The 20,323-nt window shown below is 48.3% G+C and overlaps 7 protein-coding genes across 7 annotated transcripts; 4 read left to right on the forward strand and 3 right to left on the reverse strand.

Annotated features, from left to right (window-relative positions):
* Positions 1–1,000: 1,000 nt before the first annotated feature.
* Positions 1,001–3,655, forward strand: FSST1_005520 (uncharacterized protein; the record flags this gene model as incomplete). Its single annotated transcript, XM_083231804.1, has 3 exons — positions 1,001–1,093; positions 1,156–1,547; positions 1,612–3,655. The coding sequence occupies 3 exons, from the start codon at positions 1,001–1,003 to the stop codon at positions 3,653–3,655; spliced, it is 2,529 nt and encodes an 842-aa protein (XP_083088950.1).
* Positions 3,656–4,319: 664 nt separating this feature from the next.
* Positions 4,320–6,009, forward strand: FSST1_005521 (glycolipid translocation protein; the record flags this gene model as incomplete). Its single annotated transcript, XM_083231806.1, has 2 exons — positions 4,320–5,881; positions 5,937–6,009. 2 exons carry the CDS (start codon positions 4,320–4,322, stop codon positions 6,007–6,009), a joined length of 1,635 nt encoding a protein of 544 aa, XP_083088951.1.
* A 22-nt stretch (positions 6,010–6,031) lies between these two features.
* FSST1_005522 (RNA-dependent ATPase DBP3) lies at positions 6,032–7,881 on the reverse strand (the record flags this gene model as incomplete). Its single annotated transcript, XM_083231807.1, has 3 exons — positions 6,032–6,185; positions 6,233–6,345; positions 6,394–7,881. The coding sequence occupies 3 exons, from the start codon at positions 7,879–7,881 to the stop codon at positions 6,032–6,034; spliced, it is 1,755 nt and encodes a 584-aa protein (XP_083088952.1).
* A 981-nt stretch (positions 7,882–8,862) lies between these two features.
* FSST1_005523 (uncharacterized protein) lies at positions 8,863–10,036 on the forward strand (the record flags this gene model as incomplete). The annotated part of the gene is made up of 2 exons (XM_083231808.1): positions 8,863–9,359; positions 9,532–10,036. The coding sequence occupies 2 exons, from the start codon at positions 8,863–8,865 to the stop codon at positions 10,034–10,036; spliced, it is 1,002 nt and encodes a 333-aa protein (XP_083088953.1).
* A 230-nt stretch (positions 10,037–10,266) lies between these two features.
* FSST1_005524 (spindle checkpoint protein MAD2) lies at positions 10,267–11,242 on the forward strand (the record flags this gene model as incomplete). The annotated part of the gene is made up of 6 exons (XM_083231809.1): positions 10,267–10,362; positions 10,425–10,450; positions 10,502–10,540; positions 10,599–10,627; positions 10,685–10,830; positions 10,883–11,242. The coding sequence occupies 6 exons, from the start codon at positions 10,267–10,269 to the stop codon at positions 11,240–11,242; spliced, it is 696 nt and encodes a 231-aa protein (XP_083088954.1).
* A 358-nt stretch (positions 11,243–11,600) lies between these two features.
* FSST1_005525 (ubiquitin-specific protease UBP14) lies at positions 11,601–14,179 on the reverse strand (the record flags this gene model as incomplete). The annotated part of the gene is made up of 4 exons (XM_083231810.1): positions 11,601–11,745; positions 11,796–13,885; positions 13,963–14,030; positions 14,152–14,179. The coding sequence occupies 4 exons, from the start codon at positions 14,177–14,179 to the stop codon at positions 11,601–11,603; spliced, it is 2,331 nt and encodes a 776-aa protein (XP_083088955.1).
* Positions 14,180–14,883: 704 nt separating this feature from the next.
* On the reverse strand, positions 14,884–16,738 carry FSST1_005526 (general substrate transporter; the record flags this gene model as incomplete). Its single annotated transcript, XM_083231811.1, has 5 exons — positions 14,884–15,197; positions 15,251–15,665; positions 15,725–16,185; positions 16,246–16,571; positions 16,632–16,738. 5 exons carry the CDS (start codon positions 16,736–16,738, stop codon positions 14,884–14,886), a joined length of 1,623 nt encoding a protein of 540 aa, XP_083088956.1.
* Between the last annotated feature and the right edge of the window lie 3,585 nt (positions 16,739–20,323).

Consider the following 20,323-nt stretch of genomic DNA (forward strand, 5'->3'; position numbering starts at 1 on the left):
CTGCAGCTGACCCTTGGCTTGACCTGGCCTGGCCTGGCCTGGCCTTGCATTACCAGGCCTTGCATTACCTTACATTACCTACCTACCTTCCTTGCCTTTTAGAAGACGGTGAAATAGAGAGGCTGACAATTGCGGAGGCAGCCCCTCTTTGAGTTTTCTGCATCTGCATCTGCATCCGCGCCTGCGTCTGTTGGCTACACGCTTCTCGTCCGTTGGTTCTCTTCATCTCCTTTGCTCGTTTACCTATACTGCTAGTTAAATCCCCACCTGCTTCTGCTTGCCTGGCTATTGTGGGATTCGAGAACCCCAGCCCGTTGGGACACCGACCAATGAGAAGCCTTTCCTTCATGAGTACCCCCACCTCTAATCTTTGCCAGGCCTAGGCCCCATCAAGCTTCTAAAAAGAAATCCACACAAAGAGGACAAGCAATAATACCCAGACACTTCCCACCACAATCTTAGCGTCAAACTGACTGCTTTATTTCAATTCGCTACTTAAACCCCGGTCTTTTTCTGCCGTATTCTGCCACGACAGCCTCGTGCGAGCAAGCCTTCCACGAGCATAGCCTTCTCTCTGATCTTCTCTTACTCTTCATCACCCATGCGACGTACGTTCTCTCTCCAGTGGTCAGGCTTGTTGGCTTTTCACCGTTCCGTTGCCATTGGTACTTCTCTTCCAAAGTCCCTCCTTACCCTATCAGCCGGCAATTTCTAAACCGTGCGATTTTACTTCAATTCCCCTCGTATACTCTTGCCAACTCGATTCGCTTCTTCATCGACAATTCTTAAGCCCACACGAGTTTATATGTATATTGGTTTTAACCGAAAACTACTTAGATAGCAGATAAACTACCCTCCGTACTCGAAGCTTGCTATCCAGTCGACTTGATACTCGAGTACCTAGCCGAAACGAAACCCGCTTCGGTTCAATGACATTCGCCGACCTGGCTTGCTGACGACCGCATCACCTCCCAATTCGCATCCTTGATCGTCTTTGTCGATGGAACCCAACAAACGACGCAAGCTTGCCCCCAAGGTCAACGCCACGACTCCAAGCAAGCCGCCGCCGCCAACACAATTCCCCCACGAATCGGTCAGCTCTTGATTCTCTAGCTTTCCGCGTCCTCTTCTTGCTAACCCAGGCTTTGGCTATAGCCTCAACAACACCATCCAGCTCAGGAGGCTGCTCCGGCTCCTATTTCCGAACGTCATGACTTCGAGTCCTTTGCGCGACATCTGCAAGATGCTGCCATGCTCATCCAGAGACAGACCGAGCGTCACCCCTATACCGATGTCTCGGTTCTGCTACTAAGATGGGAGGATGATGAAACTGTTGATGAAGATCTGGTTGCTCTTGAGCAGGTTCTCCAGAAGCAGTACAAATACAGGACGGAGAAGTGGCACATCCCCACAGTGCCGAATCCTAGCATAAAGCTTGGTGTTCAAATGGCTTCCTTCCTCGAGCATGCGAAAGCCAATCATTTGCTCATTATCTACTACGCTGGCCATGGCTATGTAAGCTCCGATGGCCAGCTTTTCTGGGCCTGGTGAGTTGGTTATTTTTTTTACATATGCTTTTTGTCTCGCCTCTGGCTGACATTTTCTCCGTAGCAACACCAAAGAAGATGCTGCAAAACTAAAATGGGATGGCGTTCGTTGCCTCTTTGAGGATGCACAGTCTGATATCCTGTTGTTACTCGATACATGCGCGGTACCCGATCCTCCCATGGCCGGTAGCCATGGTGTGAAGCAAGCCATTGCGGCTTGCGCTTCAGATCGTAGTCCAGATAGCTTAGAGAGGTCATTTACCTCCAACTTGACCGAGGCTCTGCAGAAGCTTAGTAGTGGGCGGCCGTTTACGACGCAAAGACTCCACGAAGAGGTGCTATTTCTGAAGAAACAACAGCAACTGCTTCAAACTCCTCGGCAAACCAACGGAGGCATCTCGAATACGCAGTCTTTTCCACAAAATCCAGTCTTCATACCTCTGACACCTGGAAAAGGTCAAAGTATTGCCCTCGCGCCAATGCCCCCAAGACCACGTACTGGTTCACAAAATGGGCATGACGCAGATGGACAGGGTAACCGTGAAGAACAGCTGATCGATCCAGAATCCGTTGTTGACCTCAGGTTTGAAGAACCCCGGGTACTTGTTTGCACTACCTTCGTTGGCGATGCAAGTCCGGACATGTCCTTTTTCTCCCAATGGCTGCACAGCACACCACCATTGGGGGACAAGATTGCAGTCGAAGGCATGTTTCTCGGCCCACCTACTATGTTGCTCATCTCAATGCCGCACTCGATCTGGAACGTCGTACAGCACGATAAGGTCTGCTGCTTTTTAGGGTATATTAGCTCCCACAACATGATCCACCTCTACCACAAGCTAGTAGGTTCTTCCGGTGTTAAGCCATCAGCTAGAGAAGTCGAAGATGGTCGGATCCTCCTCGAGGCAAGAGACCATGCCTTCAGTACTCCTGCCCGCGTTCGACGAGAAGAAGGCCATCCGTTTCACTCCCCAGCCACCAGAGAAGCGCCTAATTCTGTCGAACGAAAAGACTATCTTCCTCAAGCCAGTCCGCCAGGTCCAGCATATGCCAACTCAACAGGGGGTCATTCTAAGCCCAAGGATGAGGTGGAAGATTCGGCAGAGATGCAGGAAGCCGCTGAGCAACTGAAAGCTTTGAGCCATGTTCGCCACCCAAGCGACGAAACCACAAACATCAACCGACCTCGTACAATTCTTCCCGACGGAATGCCCGAGATCAGACCAGAGGGGGAGAACGATGAACACAGCAACAATGACCCTCTGGCAACACTTCGCAACGCCAATGCAACAGTGAAGCCCCCTCGAAGGTCGCTACCCAAACAGGACACTCGCTGCAATCACTGTAGCCATGCCCCTTTCAAGGATTCCTCATCTTTGAGAAAACACATTGCTGCAGCCCACACGAGGCCATTTCCATGCGCATTCTCGTTTGCGGGATGCACAAGCACCTTTGGTTCCAAGAACGAATGGAAGAGACATATTGCATCACAACATCTGTGTTTGCAATACTATCGTTGTTCTTCCTGTCCTCAGAGCACTGCTGAAGGGAAAGGAAACGAGTTTAATCGCAAAGACTTGTTTACCCAGCACCTACGGCGAATGCATGCGCCCTTCCAAATTAAAAGGGCACTGGCCAAGGGGGACAGCAAGCTGCAGTCTGAGTGGGACGCACACGTCAAAGAAATGCAGGTATCATGCCTTGTGCAGCGTCGCTTACCTCCACAACGATCAGCGTGTCCAAAACAAGGTTGTCAGAGTGTCTTTGAAGGTCCCTCCTCATGGGATGAGTGGACTGAACACGTGGGCCGGCATATGGAAAAGGGAGAGGGTGGTGGCAGGCTTGGAGTAGATGGCCTTCTGGCACAATGGGCCTTGGATGAAGGCATCATTGAGCGCAAGACAGATGGTGAATATCGCTTGTCAACCAGTAACGGAATGAGTGGAGGAGGCAGCAGCAGCGGAGGCATGCCTCCTGTTTTTGAACAAAAAGAGTCGACCTTAACATCGGTTTCCACACTGGAACCGTCACAGCCGGAGGAATCCTTGATCGCGGAGACAAGCACAAAACCTCCAGAAGACAGAATGGAGGTTGATACCTCCGAGTAAGGGATGCGGTGACTGACTATAGGACTCATTACGAACCTAGTGCGATGCGATGCACTGCAACGATATGACTATACGAGTGAATGACCAATTTTCATACAGTTTTCCTTTCTTACGTAGTGACGGTCGTTACCTTGCCCAGTCACTCGCTTAGAAGACGTTCTCATGAACAGGAAGAAGTCTTGCGACTTCGAGGCTTGAATAAAAATCCAATTGGAGTCAAGAAACATGTAAAAGGGTATAAAAGTTATAGGTCAATGAAAAAAATCCAATCGAAAGCTCGCAGTTGTGTTTATGTTGGTCTTCGATCATTACTCCTATGACTACTAAGATTAGCAGGCATATATGTACCTGAGTGATATCTGCTACAACAGGTAACTTCTGCAACACTATAAATGCTGGGTATTTTCAAACTGTTCCATTAGAATTATAAAAGAAACAACAAATTCTAAATTACCTATGGAGACGGGAATTTGCATATCCTGATACATGTGTCTTGGGGCATAACTTAAGGCGTACGTAGGCCACGCCGCCTAGCATAATGACCCCTAAACCCACTGAAGCCCGCTGAACTTAAACATCAACACGTGTCAAAACACCACCGCGATCCCTTCATTGCCTACCGTTCAATCCATTCTCGCCGTTAGATTCAAACTGAAGCACAAAGATGTCGCCGTCCCCTGCAAATGAGAGCCCTCCAGCGGCCTCATCGCCGTCCATGATCAAGGGCGCATCGCTTCTCATCATCCTCCAGCTGGCCTCCCGTCTAATAACCTTTGTCGCCAACCAACTCCTTCTGCGCTATCTCACTGCTCCTCTTCTGGGCCTTTCGACGCAACTCGAGGTTTACTACCTCTCTGTACTATTCTTCGCGCGTGAAAGTTTGCGCGTGGCGATTCAGCGAAGGGACGCTGGGTCCAAAGCAAAAGAGGAGAGCCAAGCAGTGGTGAACTTGGGATATCTCTCTATTTGCCTGGGAAGTCTCGTAAGTCTCGGTCTGGGATGGGTTTATCTTGCGTACGCCACCGAGGCAACGCTCATGACACCGTATCTTGTCGAGTCGTTATACTTGTACGGATTTGCAGCCATGGTTGAACTGTTGTCTGAGCCGTGCTTCGTTCTCATGCAGACTCGACTGCAATTTGGTACACGAGCTGCTGCAGAGTCTATTGCGACATTCTTGAGATGTATTGTCGTGTTTGGATCTGCGGTATGGGCATCTAAACACAATGATATTGGAGTGCTTCCCTTCGCTCTTGGACAAATCACCTATGGGACTTCACTGCTGCTTGTCTACTTGGTATCGGGATATCAGCTTGCCTCTTCGATCGGCTTCTCTCTTTTCCCCAAAACTATCGCCTCGAAGGATAACCGCTTCTGGGGATCCATGTTTGATAGACCCACAATAGGTCTTGCTGGTAGCATGATGGCTCAGAGCGTGGTCAAACATCTCCTTACTCAAGGTGACACCTTTCTCATCTCCTTGCTTGCCTCCGCCAATGTTCAAGGAGCCTATGCACTCGCAAACAACTACGGCAGTCTACTTGCTCGTCTCCTCTTTCAGCCTGTTGAAGAAAGCAGTCGAAGCTATTTCTCTCGATTGCTGTCATCAGTGACGCCCGCCAAACAAGGCAGTAAGCCCTCGCCTGTTGTTACCGAAGCAAAACAAAACCTGTCAACACTGCTTCGACTATATATTCTACTGTCGTCAGTCATCATCAGTCTTGGACCCTTTGCTGCCTCGCCACTTTTGGCCATTGTAGCTGGCAAGCAGTGGGCTGGTTCAGGGGCTGGTGACGTCCTTGCGGCGTATTGTTTCTACATCCCTTTCCTCGGCTTAAACGGCCTCACAGAATCATTCGTGGCATCTGTCGCCACAGAGGCCGAGGTTCACGGGCAGTCTGTCTGGATGGGTGCCTTTTCTGTCGTATTTGCTAGTTCAGCTTTCCTCTTCATGAGAGTCTACCCTCTCGGTGCCATCGGCTTGGTATTGGCCAACATCATCAACATGGCGTGTCGCATCATCTGGAGCGGAGCATTCATCAAGCGCTATTTCAAACGACATGGTACGGAATTCAAGATAAAGAGTCTACTTCCTGAGAGCACACTTGGTGTTTCAATCGCTACAGCCATTCTTCTCAGGCAACTAAAAATCGCAGACAACGCGGATCCACCGATCAAATCTCTCGTCAAGATCGCTGGCTCGGCCATCCCATTATTGATTCTCATGTACGTCTACAAAATTCCAAACATCAGACTTTTGAACAAATCTAATTCATCGCAGCCTGGTCCTCGAGCGCCGTTTTATCCTTGAGTGCCTAAACTCGGTCCGCGGTCGCAAAGCCGCCAAACAATAGTGCTTTTTCCATAGTAGTAATTCTAATCAAATGTGATCTTGGTGGACTTTGCGTTCATGTCGACATCCTTGAAGAAAGCGCCGTACATGTCGTGAGCCTTCTTCTTAACAGTGGTGCCGAACTTGAGGAGGTCCTCAGGCACAGGCTGGTTGGCACCTCGGAGAATGTTGACGAGACTAGAAGAGTGAGCGGATGTTCACGTGTGAGTGCCTGATGTACTTACGAGCCGGAGTGAGATTTGTCCTCAACAGTGAAGAAAGTAATAGCCTGGCCGGTCTTGCCAGCTCGGCCAGTTCGTCCAATACGGTGGACGTAGTCCTCGATGGTCAAGGGGAACTGTTCATATTAGCGAATGTTTCAAGAAACCATCTGGTGAGAACGTACTGTAACGTTGATAACGAGCTTGACCTCGGGAATATCCAGACCACGAGCAGCGACATCAGTGGCAACAAGGACAGGAGTCTGTCCAGACTTGAAAGCCTCGAGACTCCTTGTTCGCTGTTCCTGTCGCAAATCACCGTGAATACCGCCAACGCGGATACCCTTGCGGCTCAGGAAGTTCTCAATACGAGTAGCCTCCTTCTTGTACAAGCAGAAAACCAGAATACGGTCGTTCTTCTTACTACCCTGCTGGTGCTCCTTCAAGACCTCGAGCAGACGAAACTCCTTTCCTCTGGGCTCAACAACTTCGACACTCTGTGAAATTCTTGCGTTGGCCTGAAGCTCAACGGCTCCACCAGCTGTCTCCTTGCCACCAGATCCAATGGCGATCTTGACAGGGCTAACCATGAAGGTAGATGCAAGCGTCTGCACGGACTGGGGCCATGTAGCCGTGAACATGAGTGTCTGTCGCTTCTCACGAGGAGGGCAAGCACTCAGAATCATCTTAATATCCTCCTCGAAACCCTTGTCAAGCATACGGTCGGCCTCGTCAAGAACGGCGAACGCTGCGTGGCTAAGATCAACAGTTCCATCGGACATGAAATCCTTAAGACGACCAGGGGTTGCGACAATGATGTCAGCACCACGGTTGAGGAGATTTCGCTGGTCATCCTTGGAAGCACCACCGTAAAGACAGACACACTTCATTCTGTTGAGAGCCGCGACGGAAGCCATCTGCTCATAGGTCTGCATGGCGAGTTCTCGTGTAGGCGAAACAACAACAGCCTTGGTGTGCTTGTGCTTGATAGCAGAGATGGCTTCAACGCAAGGAAGCGCGAAAGCCATAGTCTTTCCGGATCCTGTCTCGGCGACACCGATCACATCACGGCCGGCGAGGGTGAAAGGCCATGAAGCGGACTGGATGGGTGTAGGATTCTTGTAGTTGGCGAATGGCGAGGGCTTCTTCTCGAGGAGGTTTGTGGCAGGGAGTTGGTGGAATTCCAGTACGGGACGAAGAGTAACGGCCTCGGTCTTGGGATCGGTAATGTGGATTTCGTTCTTGGAGAGAAACTCGTCAATCTCAGCTTGAGGGACGTTAGAGAGCGCAATGGTTTGGGTGTAAGAGCCGCTGGAAGGTGCGTCGGCATCAGAAGAAGACTCGGTGGTGGTCTTCTTCTCCTTCTTAGACTTCTTCTTAGGAGCCTCCTCAGAGACTTCGGCGGCAGGCTCAGCAGGTGCCTCAGCGTCAGCCAGCTTCTGCTTCTTCTCCAACTTCTTGGCCTTCTTAGCCTTCTTGCGCTCCTTCTCGGCAAAGCGCTCAGCGTCAGAGTTCTCAGCACTAGGCTCAGACTCTTGGCTCTGCTTCTCCTTCTTCTTCTCCTTGCGCTCTCGCTTCTCGGCCTTCAAGCGAGCCTTCTCTTCGGAGTCGACTTTGGTCTTCTTGGAGGGTCGGTCCTCGCTATCAGCGAGAGAATGCTTAGTGGCAGCCATCTTGAATTTTCAAACGTATTGAAGCGACCGGAAAGGGCTTGTACGAAAGACGGTCGATGTTATCACAGAATGGCTGGGAACTTGCGACGCAGAAATTTGGGTGGGATAAGACATGTCGGGACAGAAAAAAAAGTGGCTTATCGATAAGAAACCCACCTCGAAACGACCCACTCGACTGCATCTTATTCCGCGCCAACACTCCACTACTAACTTTACCAACCTAGGTACTAAAGTTCCTATTATCGGAGGACCCTGAAATCTAATATCGAATTGTTTCTAATTGGCTTTTACTTAGGTATCCAATATCGCCTTCAAAATTCTACAATAATGGACCTTCTTACCATAAGGCTCTGTATGATACATGGTTCCCTTCGTGACCGAGTTGGGTTCACAGTTCAACCAGTTGGCAACACGTGTATCCTGTTGTGTCTTGGCTATAGGAACCATCAACTCTCTAAATAACATACTACATTTCCCAGGCTCTCGAGTGCGTAACGATACTGTATGATTCTCCACCATACGATATCCAAACAGGACGGGCGTCATACCTGTAGAGCTGTCACAAGGGCTTTCACGATGCGACTTCCCGTTCGGTTATGGCAACTTGGATATTGAGTTACCATGACGCCTTACTTACCGGGCAATGCAAGAGAGTTCGAAACCGGTTTGGCAGAGTTGATCAACCTCGATTGTTATGTTGAGCTGGCCTTTGAGGCTCTGGCCCTTGGCCAATGAAAATGTCTATTGTACTATTCCGCTTCAAAGGTTTCGAGTATTGGACATTTTCACGATCGCCTCAGTACGTCAGTCGCGGACCCTCTGGTCATGCCTCTATCGTATCTTATGCACGAGTATGCTGTGCTGGAAGGTTCAGCCCGTTCACGACGCGGCAGATGGCATACAAGTGTAAGCCGGCCCCAGTTACAATGGCATCCATGTCTTGGATCCATATATTTTCATGAGTCTTACAGATATCTTCTAATGGATATGACAAGCCAAGGTCTCTGCTCGCTTCCGGGCCGATCTGATATCTATGGAGTCGGTGTTCGCGCCGCATTCTACACGCAATGGCTTGGTACGTTGATCATGGAGTACATCTCTGAAGATGACCTCTCGGATTTGCGTTTCATTAGCCTCTTCTCGTCTGCAGCTGCCTCAATATCCCTTGTTATCGGGATAGCCTATAACATCTTGAACCCGCTTGATATTTACTTTTTGCTCCTCTTTGCTATGGGCTTCTTCTTATTTCTGATGCCATTGTGCATCTGGCGTGTGATAACAAGATTTCAACCACACCTCGACCCTTTCTTACTCACAAAGGAGATCCATGGAACCTTCTATTATCTCGTCGCTCTCACCATACTCATGGCTACCGTGTCAATGGGAACATGGTATTACACCGTGTTCCTACCTCATCTTAGCCGCGACTGTCGCGACGTTGTATTCATGCTAGGAAAGGTAAACTTGGAGAGTAAGGGGCATGTTATAGTTGGGGCGGTCTTTTACATTGGTGTTCTTTCCAGTATTGGCGGATTTATCATTTTGAAAACTTGCTGTATTCCAATAGCTCATCAAAGTCCCCGGAGCAGAAGAAACAGGTATGAGGAGCTCCCACTTCACCCAGCTTACAAACCTGCTGAACGTTACTAGAACAAGAATTATCTGGCATCTTAGGAAGCTTCGTCTCATATCTGGGCTCATAATATTCACACTTTTGGTCGTTGCTATCGAGCTCCCCGTACAATGGAACCATGTTCAAGGCATCTACGACTTTGCGACCATTACTCAGTTACTTCCCTTGCTCTTCTCAATCGGTATATTCTTACGCTCCTGGGCGCTCTACGCCATTGGCGCCAACACAACGGGAGGCGAAGCTGGAACAAGATCGAGACCGAATCCATCGTTCTCGTCGTCATCGCCATCATCATCAAATAGTGAAATGGTCAACGTGGTGCGGATTTATCGATCACGCAGTCCTCGATTATATTACCCATATGGGGGGTATGATCCTTATGGATACAATTACTATGGGTATGAACAGTACCAAGACAGACTCAACTACAACGATAACTATTACAATAATTACGCAAATTTGTCACAGGAATCTCAAGAGCCTCGATGGCCTCCGGGAGTCTACTATGGTCGGCGACCATAGATTAACTATTTTTTATATTATATATATTTATTTATATCAATCTCTACCCACCAGATCTCAAGGTGAAGTCTCGGTGAACCCCGCCGCACAGACCTTAGATCGGATTGACATTCACCCCGCAACCGCAAGTAAACAAAACTGTCCATCTTTAAATCCCAAACCGTAGCCTTTCATCGCCATTACCTAAAATACCTTTTTTTTTTCGGCAAATACCCACAGAAACGCACAAAATGTCGTCGAAAGAAACATCGAAGAGCAAGGATAAGGATAAGTCCAAGGTCCACAAGCTTTCTCTCAAAGGCAGCGCCCGTCTCGTCGCCGAATTCGTACGTCTACACAGCTCCTGATATCATTTCGGTCTGTGCGAGAGTTTGCTAACGGTTTCCAGTTCCAATACTCTATTCACAGCATTCTGTACGACAAGCACATCGATTGATTGATATCGTCTTATTAACGTGTTCATAGCTTCCAGCGAGGAGTCTACCCAGCAGAAGACTTTACAGTGTACGTCCTCCCGACGATGGACCCCCTTCGAATCGCTCGAACTAATTATATAATTCAGCGTCAAGAAATATGGCCTCAACATGCTAGGTAAAGCGCATACTTGCGATCCAACCTGGCAACACATCGACTAATAACGACGTCCAGTCTCGGCCGATGACCAAGTAAAGGCATACATCAAGAAGATCATGTCCCAGCTCGACAAGTGGATGGTCGGCGGCAAGATCTCCAAGCTTGTCATTGTAGTTACAGACAAAGACACAGGCGAACACGTCGAGCGTTGGCAATTCGACGTACGGCTTTCCTAAACCCTCCTATATTTCACATCTAATAAAGAGACAACAGGTCCAAATCTTCCAACCCGTCAAGAAATCCAAGTCCTCCAAATCCGCACCCAAGGAACAAGAAAACTCCGCTGGTGGAAGCGCCGCCCCTACTGTACCCGAAAAAACAGAAACCGAGATCCAAGCCGAGATTGCTGCTATTTTCCGCCAGATTACTGCCTCCGTTACTTTTCTCCCCCAACTCAACGGCGACTGCACATTCAACGTGCTCGTCTATGCAGATGCCGATAGCGAGGTTCCCGTTGAATGGGGTGACTCGGATGCCAAGGAGATCGAGAACGGCGAAAAGGTGCAATTGAGAGGTTTCAGTACGGCGAACCATAGAGTCGATACATTGGTCAGCTACCGATTCTCGGATTAGTTTTGGCGTGACGGAAAGAGTGTAAAAGAAGGACGAGTTGTTCTTTATGGGTTTTCGGGATACCTGAGGAACGATGGTCCTGGAAGGCGTTACAAGGCGCTACGGGGACTCTATTTGTCCAGGTTCAATGTTTGGTGGTCACGATACGTTTCAGGATGTTTTGTTATCTAATTCATGTGTACACAATCGCCAGTCATATTTGACGATGCGTGCCTCATCTAGCCCTTTCTAATCTTGCAAATCAAAGTAAAGGCAGGCATGGCATAGCCGCCTGCTTCTCATCAACCGCACTCCATTCACCGTCTGATGCAACCCAGCCCTTACGCCTCACCCGTTGCTGTGCTATCGATATTCTCGACTAGACTCGCTTAAAAAAGTACACATACGCAAACTTGCGCATCTCGTCAACATCATGTGCCTCGACAACCTTTTCGTCATTGAAAAGAACCCAAGGGGGGACACTGGCATCTCCCAAGGCCTTGCGGATAAAGGCAACGTAGTGTCTGGCTGGTTAGCAAATGTATATCTTCAATTTTTCTCATGAAATACTCACCCAGCATGAATACTTGTGCCTTTGTGGCATACGATTGACCTAAGCTGGAAGGTTGCTGGCAGATCAGCGCTTCCGGCTGGCTCCTTTGTGGCAGAAGTAATTCCCTCAGCAGGAGCATCATCTTCAAATGTTCCTTGATCATCGGGATGATTGAAGAGCCATTCTACAGCTCTCTCGACGTCGCCGCCAGTCTCCTTCAGGGCTTTCTTGGCTTGTGGGGCACCAAAGCCCATGGCTCCGAGAATTTCAATCTTTTCAGGATCAGCAGTGTCAGCTGCTCCGGTTTCAGCACCCAGATCAAGAGGCGCATCAATATCAGGGTCTTCCATATGCCCAAACAACCATTCCATGGCGGCGTTAGCGTCGGAATTGCCAGTGGCATGGAGAGCACGCGCACAGCGGTTATAGGGGAATCCCATGGCTTCCAATTGCACCAGGGCAGTAGCGTCAGGTTCAAATGCAGGTGCCTTGACCTCAGGCTCATCAGGGAGTTTTTCCTCTCCGGATTGCAATCCCTTGGAAAGATAGGCGTCCAAATTGAAAGGCTCATCGGGCACAAGAACAGGGACGTCCACCTTGATTGGAACCCAGTTGACAACAGTCATCTTTCGCGCGTTAACGACTAGAGTGTCAGGGAAGGTCTTGAATAAAGATCGCTTGGTAAAGCCGTCCTTGCTTCCACAAGCAGAGCAGGTTAATTCAACATTCTCGGCAGCTGTGAAGTTATCGAGGCACTGTGCCAGAGACACAGGCTTGTAAGCATCTGGGCCATCCGACCCTTCCTCGCGTGGGAGCTTTTCCAGAGGGACGTCGATAAAAATATTGTCCTGCTCGTTACTGCTGTATCTCACCTTGTGACAACCAAGGCATTGGAGTCTTTGCTCAAGCACGAAGCGGAAAGGCTCTGTAGGGTCTTTCCCATCAGGGTGAGAAGACCGAGTAATGAGCTTGAACAAATGCTGAAGAAACTCGAGCGCATCTTGCTGTCTCATGGTAGAGAATTCTTCGTGACCTCGTCCAATAAGATGCTTGAGCATCGCTGGTGCCAGTCCTTTCTGATGTGTGATACCCTCTCCAGCAATCTCTGCGTCAGGCTTGGAATATCGTCCAGACAAAAGCCCATCGGCTACCTTTCGTAACTGGGTCTCGAGATCGGCAGCGGGTTCAGCAACAATAGGAAGATCGGCGCCAGGTTGGAAGTACCTTGTTTGGAAAGAAGGCATGTCGAATAAGCATTGAACGATACTGGCGAGATAACAACTGTTTCCAAGGTTCTTCAGACCAGTTAGACCAGGTCCGAATAAGGGCTTCAGTTCCTTTCCATCTTCAGTAGTCATGCTAAAGTCCCATTTGAGGTTCTGTTCAATTTGCATTTCGGTCAAGCTCTTCTCGGTCTTTTGGCGCTCGGCAAGCACAATGCCCCAATGGTTCAAATGCTCGCCCAGCTTGTCGTCGACTCGCTCGTCATCGCACTTGTAACAGTAGATATCTGCGGTACCTTCGGGTGTGATCGATCCAAGCTTGACGGCAATTCCATGGCCCGACTCGTTCGCGTGGGCAAGGGCATGCGAGTTTCCGTCAACGCCACCCATCTGCTTACGACCGCATCCAAGGTTGCCACATTCGATGCAGAGCCAAAGATTCTCAGCCAAGTCGCAAGCATAGCAGTGGCTCAGGTCATTTTGCTCGATCTTCTTAGAAGGCGCTTGCTGAAGCATCAGGATGTGCTCGCAGCTGGTCAGCTCCTGTTCCCAAGCCTTAACCTCTTCCTTTCGTGAAAAGGTATTGGCCTTGAGGATACCGTCGATAATGGGAGCAAGCTTGGGATTCGTTCGGTCGAGCTCGGTGTTACAGTCGAGGCACTTCACAGCCAGTGCTGTGTCGTATCGATCTTCCTCTTTCTCGGCGGCAATGGCCAGCTTGGACATCTTGGCAGGTGGTTCATCCCGTTCAACGACTTTTCTAGAGCGGCGAATGTTGAGGGCAAGAGGGTGCTGGGCCAGCGCATAGTGAAGACTATCATGCTTCCTGTCACCGGCACATCCTCCGTTGAAACACTGCAGACAGACATCGAGGCCAGCAGGATCATCCTGTTAAGATGCAAGGTAAGCAAGTGATTTGCGATAGCGGTTGATGATGAAGGATCAATAGAGCTGGAAGGTCTTACGATCGAGTCAAAACATTGAGTGCAGTCTTCGCGGTAGACGGACTGAGAAGGATTGGGGGGTGTCAGCCCTGAAATAACGAATGTCAGCTTGTGAATCGGCGGATTGAAACGGCTTTGAAGCTTGTCGCAGCTATCATGACCGGCCGATGGTAGATCAAATGGCGGGGTTGCTTTTAGCGGTCCACGTACCGATCAAGTCGAGATGCGGGCAAGCCATAGTAGATAATGTTTAGGTTTGTCTCTTTCTCGGAAGAATAATCAGAGAATGACAGATATAAAGGAAGCGATGGCAATTTGTACAAGTTGATGTGGAATCAAAAGCTTAGCTTGAGAATCGTTATTGAAAGATGGAAGCTTTTGACAGGTACAGTGCATTACAGTAACTGAGGTACCTGCGCGGCGGGTCGGGCAGTGATAGGTGGTAACACACGTCACTGAAGCTATGAGCTGCCTGGGGAAGGCGGGGCGATGGGTGGATGAGTCAGCAATCTATAGGCTACTATGATTCCATTCAGGACCGCATGAGTACCTACAACTGATAATATCCAACGTCATGATTCCACATAGAATTCTATATTGTTAATTACCAGAGCGCATATCTATATCTAGCTAGATTGTCTCTACCGACAGTGATTATGATATCGGAATGCTACAACACTACAAGCACACATGCCAAATAGCAAGGCATGATGACTTGGAGAACCGACTTACCCGGAAGTCATGGTGTAAGCTGTAAAGATAAAACAAAGTCCCATGCCGGCAAATCAATAGTCATGAAAGAATACTAAGTATAGGAATATTGAATAATCAATTATTTTATAACATATCTGGTATTTCGTAGATAATCATAATCGGCCACCAATTTGGCAGCACAACTTCCAACCTTAATAATTCTTACAAACTCTTCACATCAACATTCTCTTAAACCCCGTTTTTCTCGTTATGAGTAACCTCTCCCTGGTGATCGTTTCCACCAAACATCTTACCATCAGGTCCTGAGACACTCTGGCGATGCTCCCAAGACTCAGTGGGCCTCCACTGCTTGGACTTGCTAGCAACACTGACTTCATCGTATAGCTGATCAACCTCCTCAAGGGATAGACCCTTGGTCTCGTAGATGAAGAAGTATACGAAGGCAATGCACAGGAAACAGCAACCGAACCAGATGAAGAAGATCTTGGACTGGAGGTTGGCCTTTCCGGGACCGAAATCGACGAGGTAGGGAGTAGAATAAGCTGCAACATGTTAGTGACATGACAATAGAAGATTGTTGGAGCGAGCAACATACCGATGGCCCAATTGAAGAGCCAGTTAGTGGCGGTAGTCATACTGAGAGACTTGGCACGTGTCTTGAGAGGGAAGATCTCTCCAGTAACGACCCAAGCCAGAGGACCCCAGGTAGAGGCGAAGAAGAAGATATAGATACAGACAAAAGACACAGCAGCTTTTTGGCCGGCCAGACTCTTGACAAAGATAGTTCCATCAGAGTTCTGGCCCGTAGAGAAAGTACCGCACATGGCCACGATGAACTGCGAGATACACATGCCTACAGCACCCCAGAGGAGAAGAGGTCGTCGACCCCATTTGTCGATGGCGTACATTCCAGGGATAGTAGAGGCGACGTTAATGGCTGAAGTGATCATGGAAATAACGAAACCGCTAGAGATACCCGAGTTCTGGAAATACTTGGTACCGTAGTAGAACTAGAAGCTTGTTAGACATATTCCCGTGAAACCGGAGCTTTTGCAAGGGGGTGAATTACAATAAAGTTAATGCCAGTAAGCTGCTGCAGAGCCTGGAGAGCACAACCAGTGAACTGTCGCTTCAGAATAGGAGGCTTGAAGCAGTCGAGGTATGAAGAAGTTCCAATGCTCTTCTCGAACTCGTGGTTGGCCCTGACCTCGGCGAGCTCAGCTTGGACAGCGGGGTGATCAGGACTGAGACGACGGATCTTAGAGAGGGCGCGGGCTGCAGCGTCATGGCGATCTTTCTTGATAAGGAATCGAGGAGTCTCGGGCAGAATGATCATTCCACCGAAGAGAATGAGGGAGTACGCGAACTGAACAGCGACAGGGATACGGTAAGAGCCTGTATCGTTGCGGCCACCTGTTGCGTTGTTGACAATGGCTGCTAGTAAGAGACCGATGGTAATGGCCCATTGATATGATCCGACAATAGCACCTCGAATCCATTTAGGAGCTGTTTCTGACTGGTAGAGAGGGACTGGATAGCGTTAGTTACGGTTCTCTATATTCTCATTCTGCTATTTATTGTAAAACTTACTAATAGCAGAGATCTGACCAACGCCGAAACCAGCAAAGAATCGGCCAGCCAAGAACAGAGGAATAGATGTGGCAGCAACTTGAAGAGCAACACCGAGGTTGAAAACCCAAGTAGCAATCATGAGACCAGGGCGACGACCGATAGAGTCAGTCATGAATGGTGAAGACAAAGCACCGAAGAAGGTACCAGCAGAAAGAATCGAGACAATGCTGGATTCCTGCCCTGTTGTAATGTTCAGGTTGCCCTTGGCGTCTTTGTAGCCGGTGCTGAAGAGGCGCTGCCAGTATGGCATGGCCAGGATACCTGAGATGGTACCGGTATCATAACTGTGAATGGCCTGTTAGACCGAATCGTGGCAGGTACTTGGGATTAAGGACGAAACATACCCGTAGAGAACACCACCAAAGGCGACGAAGCAACCGATGGCGATAGCAGGCCATGCCTTGCCAGCCTCCTCGGGCTTGCTGAGCGATGCCCTTCGAAGAGTATTCATTTTTGAGGTTTGAGCTACCAGCTAAGGACTTCGAATTGAAGGTGTTGGAGCTGTATTTGCTTGGTAGGATAGAAGTGGAGGAAAGCAAAGCTTAGTGATGCTTTGCTTGTTGTGTAGGAGTGACCTGGTAAAGAAAGTCAGTTGCACATGTGGGAGATTGCTCCCTTTTAAAGACAAATAAGGTCGGTCGATCACAGAATAGAGTCTAATAAGCTTTTTGATCTGTGGCCGAACCAAACGGCCACAATCAGTGCCAAACTCAATGGGCATAATAGGGGGGGGGGACAAAAGAGAGCTCTCTTTCTGGTAGTGTGCGGATTGACCGGCTAGTGGGTGCAGCATAGTAGCTAGGTTAGCAGATGCGGAGTAGCCGCACCATCAACTTGTGATGAGGAAGCTAAACCAGCAACCTACTGGAGTCTGTACAGTGGTGGGTGAAGCTGGGGTTGTCACTGGGTGAGATTGTGGGGTTATCAAACATGGGGAGAGGAAGAGGGAGAGGGAGAAGAGGAGGGGGAGAAGGTGGTTTGGTGATTGGTACAACAAGGATCTCTTCTGTGCAGAATGCTTAGAGTATCAAGGGCATCCATGTCGTCACTGGCGGAGTTGACCAGACGTCTTTGAACGCCTCGGCCGCATTGAGCCCGATGGTGTAGGACTAAAAGTAGAGAGGAGGAGCTGAGGAGTTAGACTTGGGCCTAAGAGTAGAAAAGACGGGTAGATGGTGGCGTTTTGATGATTGAAGACAGATGAGAGGGAGTCTATTGTAGAGAGATGCAATTCTGTAGATTCGGTCTTCTGTAGACTCTCACCTCTCTCTATACACCGACAGCTCAAGGGTTGGATTCTCCAGACAACTCCGTCACCCGAGGCTATCCAGTCCATGTTTGTGGAGTAAATGTTGGAGAGACCTGGAGAATAGAGAATAGAGACTAAAGCTAATGTATGAAATGCTGGGGTTGAGAGTGGACACTCTCCCCGAGCCAAGACCCGGGCCAGGCCGGCTCGGCGACGCAGATGCCGAAGACTATTACTCTTTTAGGCAAGTCTCCATTATCTTTGCCACGACTAAATAATGTCGCAGCGACAAAGAATGCATTTGATTTTGAATTTCAACATCATGGTATATTCCAGTAAAGGTGTGCTTACTCTCTAATAGAGTCGTCAGCTTGTTTGTGTGTGTGTTGCCCCGACTTGGTGGCATGGACATGATCGCGTATGTCAATTATAGTGCGCGCGCAAAGGCCATCAAGTTCGGGCCTTTTGTGGGAGAGTTTTGGTTCCTCTGATGATTTCTATCACATCATATAGTGCCTCGTTTAATTGTCTAGATCGTGTATATGGCAAAAAGTAATTTCCTCTAATCATGTAGATGTGACATTTGATCTACGCGTCCTGTCTATACCATCAATCACCCCACCCAAATACAATGCTGTATTGCAAGGCTGAGAAAGTCTTTCGATGATTAGATGGAAGTAGCCCTTGTCTATGGGTCTAACCTTGACTGTGTTACTCTTCACCTGCAGGACAATCCTCTTACGGCTGCACTGAAGGCTCTAACCTTAACTTTGTTGTTCTTTGCCTGCTCGATATCAACGAATTACAATGTCCTGCATTAAGTTGTTATTATGATAAACATTACACGGAAGTATGATGTTTACCAGTTTAGATGTCCTCGTGACGAACAAAGCAAATTTTTGATGGGGGGGGCTTCTCAAAGTCTAATTGATGCAAAGAGACGGTATGTTACGAAACATAAGGCTCTAAGAGCAACCTTATCCTCACATAATATATAAGCAATACCTGCTAAGCAGCCCACTTATTCTTCCTTTAATATAAAGATATATAAAAAGACCAAGCTATTAGTTAACTTGCCCAGCTTATTACCCTAATCCCTATACTAATCCCTATCCTAGCCACAGTAACACAATAATAGACTAACTAAAGATAACTAAATAGAAGAGCCTGCAAAGGCGGTGTTATAAGCGCTATCAGCAGGGGTCTATCTATCCTAACTGGCTTATCTATTTAGCTGCAGCTAAAGATAATAGTTTCCGCAAGAAGGCAAATGCTATACTGGTTACTGATAAGTCTAGTTAAGCTTGGCTAGTTAAAGTAGCCCTATTTGGCTATAGCCTAATTAGGCTTATTAGACTTAACGATAATAATAATAATAATGCAAAGGGCGATTTTATCGATTGGCTTAAAGCCGAAGAGGAAGCCCTGAAGGGTCTTGATAGTGCCTTAGGCAGAGGCAATAACCTTCTGATGAATAAGGAGAAGGAATTCCTTAGGGCCTTAAAAGACGAGGCACTATATGCGAAATGGCTTAATGACCTGCGGTAGGAGGCTATAGTGGTCGTCAAGATGACAGGGAAAGGTCTCTGAATAGGAAAGGGTCGGTTGGGTGATTTTGTGGGTTCTAGGTTAAAGGAAGGTTGTGTGGGTTCTTATGTAAGGTTTCGGTTACTCTAGATTGAGCAAAATCAAGTAATCGCATTGACGAACAAAGCAAATGCTATCAACTCAAACTCGACTGATCAGTGGCTGACTCTAGCCAACTCGGCTCACAGACTAACTTAGTCACTTCCCCTTCCCCACCCTCGCCCCCACCCCCCCCAGACATCCATCCCTCAAAACCCCGCATCTTGGCTCGACCATTCTATCAATTGATCGATCCCTCTCCCATCTCCAACTTCTCCCCAGTTGTCGGTCCGGTGACCTAACCCAGACCCTAGTCTAGCGTAACTCTTGCTTTGTGGTGCCACCGAAAACTGCACCGTTCTCACTCGCTTCAACGGTTATCGGCATCAGGAAACGGGGTCGTATTAGAGTATGGGCAGGGATAGATCAGGAGATGTCTTTCAAACAGTGACAACCCTTTAGACTACAAGTCGGCGGTATTATGGAGCATGGTTTTGCATCTGAGTCCAGGGTTGAAACGATCGACACTGACCGTTGAGGGGAAGAGACGAATCATAGGTTGGGAAATGCATTACTTGCAGACACTATTTCGACACTTGTCGGACCGTTAGGATTCTGACTTGAGATGACTGCAACCTAAAGTTGCAATTTCAACACCTCCGCAAAGTGCTGTAACTGGGGATACATATTGTCTGTGTGCTTGCGTATGTCAAGATAAGCGACAACTCCAGACTTGAGCATCATAAAACCTGGAGAAGACACTCCGCTATTCTGGGGATGATTTGCGTATATTAGAAGCATTTTATTGTAAAAGCTGCAAGGGTCGTTTATCTACGAAGAAACGGCCAACTTTGCTTCTATGGGGTTATATCGAAGTAATAAATGATGTGATCTCACTATCCATCGAGTTACTATTGTATCTCCTAGGTAACATTACTAAGAGCTCTTTTGATAGCAAGAAAGTTAACAGTGCCTCCGCCTTTAATTATTTTACCAGTTGTAGCTATCGAAATATCGTATTTCTCCTTATTCTGAACGTCATATTATAACATTAGAGAGCTCGGTGTTGATATTCACCTGTTTCTTAACTACTTAAGATACTATAGCTTGATCAGAGATAGGGTTGCCTAATTTAAGTGACAGATATCTGCCTGGCAGGTG

Source organism: Fusarium sambucinum, chromosome I (genome assembly GCF_050947815.1).
Source record: "Fusarium sambucinum isolate potato_lamoka chromosome I, whole genome shotgun sequence".
NCBI classification, from domain to species: domain Eukaryota; kingdom Fungi; phylum Ascomycota; class Sordariomycetes; order Hypocreales; family Nectriaceae; genus Fusarium; species Fusarium sambucinum.